The sequence below is a fragment of the Dendrobates tinctorius genome, unplaced genomic scaffold (genome assembly GCF_039654945.1).
Source record: "Dendrobates tinctorius isolate UK_male_01 unplaced genomic scaffold, ASM3965494v1 ptg000059l, whole genome shotgun sequence".
NCBI classification, from domain to species: domain Eukaryota; kingdom Metazoa; phylum Chordata; class Amphibia; order Anura; family Dendrobatidae; genus Dendrobates; species Dendrobates tinctorius.
Window position 1 is genome coordinate 18,681,341 of NW_027361727.1, and position 15,054 is coordinate 18,696,394.

The 15,054-nt window shown below is 41.4% G+C and overlaps 1 protein-coding gene across 1 annotated transcript in view; it reads right to left on the reverse strand.

Annotated features, from left to right (window-relative positions):
* Positions 1 to 492: 492 nt before the first annotated feature.
* The window catches only part of CCS (copper chaperone for superoxide dismutase), a 50,138-nt gene continuing 35,576 nt past the window's right edge, over positions 493 to 15,054 (reverse strand). Inside the window, exons 6-8 of the mRNA XM_073578517.1 lie at positions 6,261 to 6,338; positions 4,634 to 4,737; positions 493 to 2,443 (exon numbers count right to left, since the gene is read on the reverse strand). Of these exons, the coding sequence (XP_073434618.1) occupies positions 2,290 to 2,443; positions 4,634 to 4,737; positions 6,261 to 6,338 (336 nt within the window). The 3' untranslated portion in view covers positions 493 to 2,289. The remainder of the gene's footprint in view (positions 2,444 to 4,633; positions 4,738 to 6,260; positions 6,339 to 15,054) is intronic.

The following is a 15,054-nucleotide window of genomic DNA, read 5'->3' on the forward strand; positions in this document are numbered from 1 at the left end:
TTCATGGATCCCGGAATCGCGCTCCTGCACTAGTGTACTTATCTGCCCTGTTGAGGGCAGAGTAAAGTACTGCAGTGTGCAGGCGCCGTGAAAGGTCAGAGAGGCCCTGCGCACTGCAGTACTTTCCTGGGAAAGGTCAGAGAGGCCCAGCGCCTGCGCACTGCAGTACTTTCCTGGGAAAGGTCAGAGAGGCCCAGCGCCTGCGCACTGCAGTACTTTCCTCTGCCCTCAACAGGGCAGATAAGTACACCTGTGCAGAAGCGCGATGCCGGGGAGCCTGTGATGCAAGCAACAGAAGGGTGGCATCGCAAGAAGATGGGAGGCAGTGGCCGTATCTTATATCGGCCAAAACTGCTGACTGGTTCGCTTTAATCCCATGAGAAAAAAAATTAGATTGTCCTCTTAAAGGGATTATTCGGGACTAAGATGTTTAAAAGTGTACGGTAAATCGACACAGGATTTTGGACCTATTTAGACATTCACTCTAAAAGGTATTTTCATAATGTTTATTACAAATTTTCAAGAAATATACCTGCTTAGAATTTTATAAATTTACAAATTAATATTTTTCAGATTCATATATGAATGCACTGCATTAATAATAATCTCAAATGTAAAGACCCATCCTAAACAATGAGCAAATCGGCTTCAGATCAGTGTTACTCTTTGGTTTTAAAGCAAAAACAAACAAGATCATCTGACTGCTTACAGCACAGAAAAGCTATAAACTTCATGAGCTCTGATAACAGATTTTCTAGCTCACTTACTAGATTTTCTGAGGCATAAAACAAGCAGTAAATTACCAGCGGGGAAAAAAAAATAATCTAAAAGTACATTAGATTCATAGATCCTTCTGTTGGTCCCATTTACCTAGTTGCCTTTTTTAAAAAAGTATGATTACACAGAGTAAGTGATGTCAGACTTTTGCAATGAAAATTTAGCAGGAATATTTCAGCGACTACACCAGCATGAAATTGTTCAGGCATCACTGTGGTTATTGCTGTGCAGATGATGAAAATATACTGACGAAAATCCACAGTAAACAACCGCAGCGTAAACTGACATGTTGCAAATGTGAAATCTGCAGCGTTGGTTCATTTCAACTTTTCCCTGCAGCGTGTGAATGGGAGATTACTTCATATAGTACTCCAGTTCCGGAAAAGACAATAGATTTACCATTCGGAGATCCAATGCAAATACGTCCCAGGAAAACAAGTCTTAAAGCAAACTCTCTTTTTTTATGCCACAAGTGCAGATAAAAAAATAAAGGCACAGATGTACGGTAATTAGCAGGTGCAAAATAAGCTTGGGCAAACTTGTTTAATGACGACCATGTGTGTTAGATTCTGATTTTTTGGAAGGAAATCAAAGAGGATCATGATGGTCCGAAATTCATCAATTGTGTTTTCAGCTATTTTTTAAGTTTTTTTTTTTTTTTTTTTTTTTACACACCTTTTAAGGCTGTGTGCCCATGTTGCGTTTTTGTAAGCGTTTCCGCAGCGTTTGTGCCGGATCAGACGCTGCAGAAACACTTACAAGATGCTTCCAATTAATTTGCATGCATTTTTGGCTTTTTGTGCCAATGCATGCGTTTTTAACCGCTCAGGAATCGCTTAGCGCCTAAAAACACAGCATGCTCATTAATTTCCGCATAGCTGAGCGTTTTTAGCATTCCCCCAATGTTCCCAGAAAACGCGTATCAAAAAAAGCGTCAAAAACGCGTGGCTTTTTGTCAAAAACCGTGCAAGAATCGCGCGGAAAAAGACGTGCGTTTTCTGGGAAGGGGATCAGTTTCCTGAGCGTTTAAAAACGCTAGCGTGGGCACATAGCCTAATATGGCCTACTTGGTTAATGAATTCAGCAAATTCAAAATTTATCTTTTTTGTCTTGAATTGTTTTTCTGACTTCAGGCAAAAAAAAAAAAAAGTGGCACGTTTTACAAAAATTGAGCCAAAATACTGGCAAACTCAAAAAATGCACCGGGAAGGAGAGCCGGGACTGGAGTGGAGTTGCATCAAATTTTGCAACTTTTTTAAAAAGTTGGATTTGATGAACCAGGCGAAAAGAAAAAAAAAAAAAGTTATGGAATTGCTAAATTTCACCCACAAGGAAAAAAAACAAGTAAAAAAAAAAAAACGTAAGCACATATAACAGACTTAAAAAAAAAAAGCACAAATAGTATAAGAAATTGAGTACAAAGAGAAAAATAAACAAAAACAGGTGAAAAGGCAAAAATAAATCGAGGCCAATGTGATTAGACTTCCAGCTAGTTAGGTACTGCAGATGGCACTACAAGTGTGCATGATTAGCATGTTCTTTTTTCCGTTCTGGGCCAGCTATAGGACGGTCTCGTTCTTCCCATATGGTTATGCCATCACAAGAACAAATTTTTTTTGCATTCTCAAAAAGGCCTGCAGAGCGGGCAATGATTCCGCAAGCCAATCTGCGAAAGAGCAAAAGAGAACGATTATATAGCGGTCATATATTCAAGCATTGGTTTTCCTTTAATATTCAGCTAAAAATCAATACGACTTCAGATTTGCAAGTAATCTGTGAGCAGAATTTATTGCATTATGCAATTATTTTCATCCCCATCAGGAGCTTAAGTCATGCAAACCACAATAGAATCCAAAGACAATATGGGAAGTCAATGGGATCTCTTGAGCCCCAGTGATGTTTTCCATGCGACAGCAGTGCTATGGTATGTGGTAAAAAAAAACTTGAAGGAGTTATTGCTGGATACACAGATCATTTGCATGGCAAATGGAAGATTAATTGAACAGCTGCAGTGAAATATTATACTTTATTTGGCGTTTCAGTGACGTGTTTTGGGGAATGGGTCCCCTTCTTCAGACCACACATATTACCAGATGATGTGGAACTACTCTTCAATGGCACCTCATGAGGGTATCCAGCAGCATCCTCAAGGCGTATTTTCTGTATAACATTGTACTATGGCTCTACCGATTAACCTCCATGCTTTTAGAGGCAACGGATCAACGGACGATGACCTATTGTTTAAAATCGGGTTGACTGCATCACAGAATTTTTTGACTTAAAGGGAATCGGTCACCGTAAGTTGGCGGCCTATGTACAAAAATACTTCCGGGACATGGTGTACCGGGCGCATTCGCAGTAATAATTTTCGGCTTTGCTCGCAGTTGGCAAAGCATACTGCGCGTGCGCGAAGCAAGATTGCTTTGCGCACGCACAAACTATGGAGTAGAACTACTAGAATTCCGGAAAAGATCACGGACGGGGGCCACGGATGGGGTGGAGAAAAAAAAAGAAGAAACACCGCCCATCGGACCAGACACAGGCCATTTACATAGGTCGCCAACTTCCGGTGACAGATTCCCTTTAATTATTTCTGAGGAATAAGTGAAGATATTTGCAATTAGACATGCATACTGACATGAATGAACTTTCCAATTCATGATGTTTTTTTTTTTCTTATTAGGGTCTGTGCCGTTTAAAATAGACTTAACCACACAAAACACATTTCATGCATTTCTTACAACATATTTTGATGTGATATAAAATTGCATGAAGACGCTCATAATTGATAAGGTGCTAATGGCCATTATAAAATGTGCTATGTGTCTAAATTTTTTTTTCCATCTTGAAATTTGTGAATTCTCACATCACGTGCACTGTCAGGATTCTCGGGTGCTGGCACTGGAAGCGTGACTGCAAGTATGTGATTTCCATTTGTATGCGATCAAGTGTCGACTAGACGTGCGCAGACTCACTCAATACAAGTCCATTGAGCAACACCAAACATGTCTAGTCGAAATGTGGCCAGAAGTATACAAAATTGCAAACTTGTGATGACTGACAACTTCTGAAACCAGCCAGCAGGGAAGAATCCTGTGCGTATAAGACACTATTCAACTTGCCGACAGTTTTCTCTGGGGTGGAAAACCCCGTTAACATCCACTTAATTTTGATTTTTATTTTATCTTTAGTCTAAAATAAAAGGAACCCCAAGCTATAATCAGGAAGTCATTAGGACAATCAGTGCAGAGGCCTAAAGGGTGTATGTAATACTTAACCCTCAACTGGTGAAGTGGGGTTTCCTATAACCCCAGTGTTTAGAAATCTCTTATTTTTACAGAAAATGCAAAGATCACATTTGTTTTGATCGTTTTCTTATTGGCGATTGATTACACATGAGTATAACAAATTTTTGACACCCACAAGTATCGGAAAATGTAATACTTCGATGATTCAATCCGAGGGCATTGTGAAACATGACTTTTAGGATAATGTAAATAGTGAGTGGTGATGTGGGGTTCAGCAAGGCCAAGACAGCACTTAGCGACAGCTATCTCTGTTATGCATGGCCAGAAGAGAGAGGCCTTGACAACATCCTGTTGATAAGGAAATGGATGGAAGCTAGCGAGAGACGTATCCTCATACCAGCATTTTTCAATGAATGGCAGCCGAACAAAAATTCCCTGGGGTGTGGCAAACCCCACCTCACCAGTTGAGGGTTAAAGTATGGATATGTGAGGATCTAACTACTAGAAACCCTCTACATTTTGGTAGGAAGATAGGAAACAAAAGTGATTATGATGAAACAAAAAAAGAAAAGTGACAAAACTGCACAGTATATTATAAAACTTCTCACCCTTTGCCAGAGTTGCCTGTAAGTTTAGATAAATGGTGAGATCCACGTCCAAGGTCATCATCTCCTTCATCCACAATTAGAGACCGACCTATGATGTCCCATACCTTTGAAGAAATGACTTGGCATGCATTATTGAAACACAGCAACCTCATACGAACACAAAAAGTGCTGTCAGCTGAAAAATCATATTAAAGGGAACCTGTCAGCAGTATTTTGCCAAGTAAACTACAGGCACTGTCATGTTGCCACTGTTACACGGATTCAAATGATACCTGGGGTGAAGAAATCCATCTTGTGGTTCTTGCATATTCAGTGTTAGAAGTTTTCAGTTAATGAGATGCGTGTACTCCAGGGCGGGACTGTAGGCAATCTAATCTTGGTGCTCTAGGCCAGAGAAACCAAGGAAAGACCTGCCCACAGGCCGCCCCAAAGCACAAACAGTCGGTCTCTATGAAGAGGAACATGTTTGTGCTTCGGGGAGGCCTGTGGGCAGGTCTTTCCTTGGTGTCTCTGGCCTACAGCACCAAGATACGACTTTGCCTACAGGCCCACCCTGGAGCACAAACAGTCGATATGGAGTGGGGCTCTAAATCTAAGGTCCCCGACCCTACTCTTACACTCACCTGTCACAGTACTTACCCTTATTCACCGCCACTCCCGCCGGTTTGCAGCAGGTTGTGACTTCTTGCCAGATCGCTCCAGTTTCTCATGGAGCGAACAGAGGTCACATTTCACATCTCAATACAAATCTATGAGATCCTTTTTCTGGCTCTAATAGACTTACATTGAGAGCTTGCAACCGTTACTTCTAACTTCCGGACAGTCAGAAGTTACAGTCACAAGATGGCACCGGAGAGCAGTAGAAAAAAGGTGAATATCCCGGAGGGCGAGTATAAGACCCAGGGTCAGGGACCCTACAGTAAAAACACCGCTCATCCACCTTTAAAAAAAAAAAAAAAAAAAAAAAAACCAACACACACCTGGAGTGCAGCTTTAAGTAGAATCTATAAGAACAATTTCAACCACCCCCTCTCTCCGCCCAAACTATATGCACATGTAGATTTTTGAAAGTCAAGTAAAACCTTTACGTGATCAATCTGTTACTCCATTACTGAAATATCAGTGTTTTAACTCCTATGTAAATGAGGCTGTAGATCTGAATCCTCAGTCACTCCAGCTCTATTCCCTGACAGTGCCATCTCTTCCTGCTTGACTGTCAGCCTCTATGTTCAGAGAAAGGAGCTATCATCAGTCAAGCAGGGAATAGAGCTGGAGTGACAGAAGCTTCAGATCTACAGCCTCATTTTCATATGAGTTAAAATCCTGATTTCTCAGTAACAGACTGGTCATGTAAAAGTATTGCTGGATTTGTCTTTGAAAGAGCTACACAAGCATATAAATAGTTTGGGGGGGCTGACATTTTGCTGACAGATTTCCTTTAAATTGAATTCCTGTGTGTTTCCTTGGTGTTTGTAGTCATTAATTATTAAATCAGTGTGAGACTGTCAACTTACATGAACAACTGTAAATCCAGGTATGTAAAAATCAACATGCATGTCTATAAATGAGCTGGCTTTATAAGAATTGCATGTTACTGTGAACCAAAATGCAAAACTATTTTTCTCACCTTCACTCGGTTATTGTCAATCCGAAAAGTTGCTCGACCATCATCACAGGCCAAGACATTTCCAAGGTCACCAACATGCTATATATATGTAAGAAAACAGAAAAAAAGTATATTTGGGCTGCCCATTTTATCTTTAAATTAATAAATGGGAAAAAGGTGGAAGTATTAGAGCAGGAATGTCAAACTCCAACACACAGAAAACCAAAATTAAAAGCCTGGACAGTCTAACAGAAATACGACCCAGGCAATATCGTCCTTTCCTTTGATAGGCGTTCTGAAATCACAAGGCCCCCAGGGTCTTATTTCTATCTTGTATACTTAGATGTTGTCCGCGGGCTCTGACTCTGCTTTATCGTCAGTAAGGGAGAGGTGGAGGTCTCTAGTTCCAGATATTCAAAATGAAGATTGGGAGGAGATCCTTGGTTCTCCAACCGGGGTGTCTCCATCAGCCAATAATAAAATGACTCATCTGACCACACTACGGCTATTTAGGATGGGGTGGTCCCAATACTCAGAATGTTTAAGATGTCATACAATGGATACGGATTTTCTACATATGCTGTGGGGATGCCCAACTATTGTATCTTTTTGGGGCGAGGTGACCTCGTTGTTAACCTCTCTCATAGGTACTCCTGTTACTCTCACTCCATTGGTATGTCTGTTTGGTGTGCTGGAGGAAGAGATACACCAGGTCAGAATTTTCCTGCGGGAGACACTTTTTTTTATCCAGAAAAATATTGGCCTTACGCTGGATGGGTAATAATCAACATCCTTCTCTTAGAGCTTGGATTGAACTAGTAAATTCAATTATACCTTACGAGCGGACACTGTACCAGAATAGGGGTTGCTTGGGGAAGTTTAATAAATTTTGGGATTATGGAAAACACCTCACCTTACTATAACAACGCGTAGATAGTGGTCTGTTATTAACATAAAAGCTGTTGTGAAGTATATATTGACTTATACTTTATAGGTTTATAATGTCATCAGTGCTATGGAGGGTGTTTTGGCAGAAGGGCGAGTAGTTTTTTGTATTATGTTAGATATGTTGGTTGTAATGTATCATTCTGGGTTATGCATAACCAAACATTTGTATAGATGAATAACAGGTTCTTGTAACTACTCTTAAGCCCCCATTACACACAGCGAGATCGCTAGCAATATCGCTGTAACGTCACTGGCTTTGTGACGCAGCAGCGATATTGCTAGCGATATCGCTATGTCTGATACTTGCCTCCGACCGGCTCCCCCGCTGATTATCGCTGATCGCACGAGAACGTCCTGGACCATTTCTTGTCGGGCGCTTCCTGCTGGGCTTCCTGTGGCGCCGATGAGCGACGCGTGGACGCGGGCGGGAGGACGTCAGGATCGCCGCGTCTGACAGGTAAGTAGCGACCCCCGACCCCAGCGATGTCGCTGGTGAGATCTGCCTGTGTGTCAGCTCACTAGCGACCACTTAGCGATGCACCAGCGATCCATATCGTTGTCAGGATCGCTGGTGCATCGCTTAGTGTAACGGTACTCTTAGATTATCCATAGGCCTTGCAAGAGAGTGAGGACCTGTGAAATTGAGATCTGTACAAATAACCTAATATATAAACTTGTTGGTTTTCTCCCTTTACAGATATTATGATGATCGTGTATACATTGCATTGGTTATTTACAAATGTGTACATTTGCTAGTTGTTGCTTAATAAACAAATTAAAAAAAAAATAAAAAAATGCCTGGACAGTCGCGGGCCAAACTTGATATTTATTTTTAAAAAGTGTCTACAATTGAGGACGTTTTTCCTTATCATCAAATATAACGATGACCTTTTCATATGGATACATACTTAAAGGGGTTGTCCCACAAACAAAATACATTTGAATTAATAGATCTTTAGAATAAAATATTGAAATAATACATTATATTATGTAAGAGAAGTAAAAAAGCATATGGCCTAAATTAAATATCTAATAACAAAGGATAAAAAAAACATGATTAATACAGATAATAAAGTATGATGCAAACAAAAGTGCCCTCTAAACACCGTATGATACCCTCAACGTGAATTCCTCCACACGCATGGTATGATGACAATACAGTACCCCCCCTCAATCCCCCCCAATAAAGAATAGAGACCCCCATCACAGTATGATTCTCCAACTGTAATACACACAGCCCTCCACACAGTATGATGGCCACGAAAAAAAAAAAAAGTGCTCCATACATTAAAATGAGCCACATACATTTCTCCATACAGTATAACCAGGCCTGCAATGCATTCCATACAGTATAATGGCCCTACATAATGCTCCATATGGTATAATGACCCCACATAGCGCTCCACACAGTATAATGACCCCACATAGCGCTCCACACAGTATAATGACCCCACATAGCGCTCCACACAGTATAATGACCCCACATAGCGCTCCACACAGTATAATGACCCCACATAGCGCTCCACACAGTATAATGACCCCACATAGCGCTCCACACAGTATAATGACCCCACATAGTGCTCCACACAGTATAATGACCCCACATAGTGCTCCACACAGTATAATGACCCCACATAGTGCTCCACACAGTATAATGACCCCACATAGTGCTCCACACAGTATAATGACCCCACATAGTTCTCCATACAGTATAATGACCCCACATAGTGCTCCACACAGTATAATGACCCCACATAGTTCTCCATACAGTATAATGGCCCCACATAGTGCTCCACACAGTATAATGGCCCCACATAGTTCTCCATACAGTATAATGGCCCCACATAGTATAATGGCCCCACATAGTGCTCCACACAGTATAATGACCCCACATAGCGCTCCACACAGTATAATGACCCCACATAGCGTTCCACAGTATAATGACCCCACATAGCGCTCCACACAGTATAATGACCCCACATAGCGCTCCACACAGTATAATGGCCCCACATAGTGCTCCATACAGTATAATGGCCCCACATAGTGCTCCACACAGTATAATGGCCCCACATAGTTCTCCATACAGTATAATGGCCCCACATAGTATAATGGCCCCACATAGCGCTCCACACAGTATAATGACCCCACATAGCGCTCCACACAGTATAATGACCCCACATAGTGCTCCACACAGTATAATGACCCCACATAGCGCTCCACACAGTATAATGACCCCACATAGCGCTCCACACAGTATAATGACCCCACATAGCGCTCCACACAGTATAATGACCCCACATAGTGCTCCACACAGTATAATGACCCCACATAGTGCTCCACACAGTATAATGACCCCACATAGCGCTCCACACAGTATAATGACCCCACATAGCGCTCCACACAGTATAATGACCCCACATAGCGCTCCACACAGTATAATGACCCCACATAGCGCTCCACACAGTATAATGACCCCACATAGTGCTCCACACAGTATAATGACCCCACATAGTGCTCCACACAGTATAATGACCCCACATAGCGCTCCACACAGTATAATGACCCCACATAGCGCTCCACACAGTATAATGAGACCCCACATAGCGCTCCACAGTATAATGACCCCACATAGCGCTCAACACAGTATAATGACCCCACATAGTGCTCCACACAGTAGAATGGCCCCACATAGTGCTCCACACAGTATAATGGCCCCACATAGTGCTCCACACAGTATAATGGCCCCACATAGTTCGCCATACAGTATAATGGCCCCACATAGTTCTCCATACAGTATAATGGCCCCACATAGTTCTCCATACAGTATAATGACCCCACATAGTATAATGGCGCCACATAGCGCTCCACACAGTATAATGACCCCACATAGCGCTCCACACAGTATAATGACCCCACATAGTGCTCCACAGAGTATAATGACCCCACATAGCGCTCCACACAGTATAATGACCCCACATAGTGCTCCACACAGTATAATGACCCCACATAGCGCTCCACACAGTATAATGACCCCACATAGCGCTCCACACAGTATAATGAGACCCCACATAGCGCTCCACACAGTATAATGACCCCACATAGTGCTCCACACAGTATAATGACCCCACATAGCGCTCCACACAGTATAATGACCCCACATAGCGCTCCACACAGTATAATGGCCCCACATAGTGCTCCACACAGTATAATGGCCCCACATAGTGCTCCACACAGTATAATGGCCCCACATAGTTCTCCATACAGTATAATGGCCCCACATAGTTCTCCATACAGTATAATGGCCCCACATAGTTCTCCATACAGTATAATGACCCCACATAGTATAATGGCGCCACATAGCGCTCCACACAGTATAATGACCCCACATAGCGCTCCACACAGTATAATGACCCCACATAGCGCTCCACACAGTATAATGGCCCCACATAGTGCTCCACACAGTATAATGGCCCCACATAGTGCTCCACACAGTATAATGGCCCCACATAGTTCTCCATACAGTATAATGGCCCCACATAGTGCTCCACACAGTATAATGGCCCCACATAGTGCTCCACACAGTATAATGGCCCCACATAGAGGTCCACACAGTATAATGACCCCACATAGCGCTCCACACAGTATAATGACCCCACATAACGCTCCACACAGTATAATGACCCCACATAACGCTCCACACAGTATAATGACCCCACATAGCGCTCCACACAGTATAATGACCCCACATAGTGCTCCATACAGTATAATGGCCCCACATAGTGCTCCATACAGAATGGCCCCACAGTCCTCCCTACGGTACAATGTCCCCATATAGTTCTCCGCACTGTATAATGGCCCCAAATAGTGCTCCATACAGTATAATGAGACAAAAGAGAAAAGATGCGTGTAACAAGGGCGCGATCAACCCCAAAAAATACAGTATAATATAATATCCAAAGATACTATGATAATGTGCGAATAACAATTTTTATTAACATACAACCAAGGCACATAAACACGTGACAAAGATTAAAAACAGTTAAAAAGCCAAAATATGGCCATGAAAAAATGCTCCAAAGCAAAAAGATCCCATAATGGGGATCGATTGCTCACCTCCTCCAAAGTGCTGGGCAGAGAAAAATAGAACCAAATCACAGAATATCGATATATGTAAAGTGGGACCTGGAAAAAGCATATAATAAACACAATCCTACTTAATAGCAAGATGAAGCATTATACACATACATAAAACCCACATTGCACATAATAAATCTCAATAAACCTAGTGAAAAAACACTGGTGCATTGATAAATAAAGAGAGATGAAGTGGTATATATCATACAATAACACCGGGTACCCATAAAACGGTACCCCTCAAAGGCACCAAGAATATCAGGTCTATGATGTGACCACAAAATACAGCGATGCCTGAAAAGTGCACTTTTAGAACTGCAGATAAAGGAGCAGAAAGGTTAAATGACAAAAATGCCTTAGGCTATGTGCACACGTAGTTTTTTGCCTCTGCGGATTTTGTAGAGGAAACCGCAGGTAAATCCGCAGGACAATAGTCCTGCGGTTTATCTGTGGTTTTGTCCTGCGGTTTTACACCTCATAATGGATGAGGTGTAAAACTGCAGCGTTTCTGCACCAAACAATTGACATGCTGAGGTTTGTAAACCGCAGCAAAACCGTGCGGAAAACACCGCAGCATGTGCACTGCATTTTTATTGCCATAGGAAATAAAGGTACTGTACAGCGCAGCAGAATCTGCTGCAGACCCGCAGGTGCAGAAAAGCTGCGGAACCACAGCAGAATCCGCACCGTGTGCACATACCCTAAAGGGAGAAACCCAATTCGGGCAAAAAACCTTAGCAAGGTCCAAAATTGAGAACAAGTGCCCGCATAATATACCAGGAGGAGATGGATGGAAACCCCACGCGTATCGCCAACGTAGCGTGGCTTCCTCAGGGGGAATGGAGAACATTCCTGGTATATTATGCGGGCACTTGTTCTCAATTTTGGACCTTGCTAAGGTTTTTTGCCCGAATTGGGTTTCACCCTTTAGGCATTTTTGTCATTTAACCTTTCTGCTCCTTTATCTGCAGGTCTAAAAGTGCACTTTTCAGGCATCGCTGTATTTTGTGGTCACATCATAGACCTGATATTCTTGGTGCCTTTGAGGGGTACCGTTTTATGGGTACCCGGTGTTATTGTATGATATATACCACTTCATCTCTCTTTATTTATCAATGCACCAGTGTTTTTTCACTAGGTTTATTGAGATTTATTATGTGCAATGTGGGTTTTATGTATGTGTATAATGCTTCATCTTGCTATTAAGTAGGATTGTGTTTATTATATGCTTTTTCCAGGTCCCACTTTACATATATCGATATTCTGTGATTTGGTTCTATTTTTCTCTGCCCAGCACTTTGGAGGAGGTGAGCAATCGATCCCCATTATGGGATCTTTTTGCTTTGGAGCATTTTTTGATGGCCATATTTTGGCTTTTTAACTGTTTTTAATCTTTGTCACGTGTTTATGTGCCTTGGTTGTATGTTAATAAAAATTGTTATTTGCACATTATCATAGTATCTTTGGATATTATTATATTACACTGTATTTTTTGGGGTTGATCGCGCCCTTGTTACACACATCTTTTCTCTTTTGTCTCATTCTTCATTGCTCATGTGTGTGGCCAGCAGTCCCCCTTGCATTTGTTAGTAGTGCCCTCAAGTTTCTTTGTTTCTCACATACAGTATAATGGCCCCATATAGTGCTCCATGCAGTATAATGGGCCCCCATATTATAAAAAGAAGTACTCATCTCTGCTCGTTACCCCGCAGCTCCGATCTCTTCATGGTCTCTTAAGATTCTCTGCAGGTCTGGGTACAGTGGGCGAGTTGTAACAATGTCATAGCACCCACTGTGCTGAGACATCAGACGCTGAGGGGAAATGATGGGAAAGCGAGAGTCAGTTGACAATCCTTCCTCCATCGTTGCTTTCAACAGATTCCTGATCTGTCACAGCGATCTGTCACATTACAGTGATGTCCCCCCTGGGACAGTGTAATAAAGTTAAAAAAAAAAAAAAGTAAAAATAATTTAGAAAAAAAAAAAAAATAAATAAAAAAAAAAAAAAAATAAAATAAAAAAAATAATATATATATATATATATATATATATATATATATATATATATATATATTATTCCCTAAAATTCATTTTTTGAAAAGAAAAAAATAATAAAAGTACACATATTTGGTATCGCCGGGTCCGTAACGACCCGCCCTATAAAACTGTCCCATTAGTTAACCCCTTTAGCGAACCCCTTAAAAAAAATAAAAAACAAAGCAAAAAATGCTTTATTATCATACGCCGAACAAAAAGTGCAATAACACGCGATCAAAAAGACGGATATAAATATCCATGGTACCGCTGAAAACGGCATCTTGTCCCGCAAAAAAACGAGCCGCCACACAGCATCATCAGCGAAAAAATAAAAAGTTATAGCTCGCAGAATAAAGCGATGCAAAAATAATTATTTTTTATATAAAATTATTTTCATTGCATAAAAGCGGCAAAACATAAAAAAACGAACTAAATGAGGTATCGCTGTAACCGTACTGACCCGAAGAATAAAACCTCTTTATCAATTTTACCGCACGCAGAACGGTGTAAACGCCCACCCCCAAAAGAAATTCATGAAACGCTGGTTTTTGTTCATTCTGCGTCCCAAAAATCGGAATAAAAAGCGATCAAAAGATGTCACGTGCCCGAAAATGGTACCAATAAAAACGTCAACTCGTCCCGCAAAAAATTATAGCTCTCAAAATGTGGTGATGCAAAAACTATTTTTACAATAAAAAGCGTCTTTTAGCGTGCGACAGCTGCCAAATATAAAAACCCGCCATAAATAGTAAATAAAACCCCCTGTTAGGGAAAAATAATAAAATAAAAAAAAATGAATTTATTTCCATTTTCCCATTAGGGCTAGGGTCAGAGGTAGGATTAGGGCTAGGGTTAGGGTTGGAGTTAGAATTGGGGGGTTTCCACTGTTTTGGCACATCAGGGGCTTTTCAAACGCGACATGGCATCCGATCTCAATTCCAGCCAAAAAAGTCAAATGGCGCTGCTTCCCTTCCGAGCTCTGCCATGCGCCCAAATAGTGGTTTACCCCTACATTTGGGGTATCAGCATACTCAGGACAAATTGCACAATAACTTTTGGAGTCCTGCTACCTTGGAAAAATAAAAATTGGGGGTGAAAAGATCATTTTTGTGGAAAAAATATTTTTTTTAATTGTACGGCCGTACGTTATAAACTTCTGTGATGCCCTTGGGGGTTCAAAGTTCTCACCACACATCTAGATAATTTCCTTGGGGGGTCTAGTTTCCAAAATGGGGTCACTTGTGGGGGGATTTCCACTATTTAGGCACATCAGGAGCTCTCCAAACTTGACATGGCATCCGATCTGAATTCCAGCGAATTTTGCAGTGAAAAATTCAAACGGCGCTCCTTCTCTTCCGAGCTCTGCCATGCGCCCAAACAGTGGTTCCCCCCCACATATCAGGTAACAGCATACTCAAGACAAATTGCACAATAACTTTTCCAGTCCAATTTCTCCTGTTACCCTTGGTAAAATAAAAAAAATTGAACCTGAAGTAATTTTTTTTGTGAAGGACCTGAAGGGTTAATAAACTTCTTGAGTTTGGTTTTGAGCACCTTGAGGGATGCAGTTTTTAAAATGGTGTCACTTTTGGGTATTTCATATCATATAACCCCTCAAAGTGACTTCAAATGTGATGTGGTCCGTAAAAATAAAATGGTGTTGTAAAAATGAGAAATCTCTGGTCAACTTTTAACC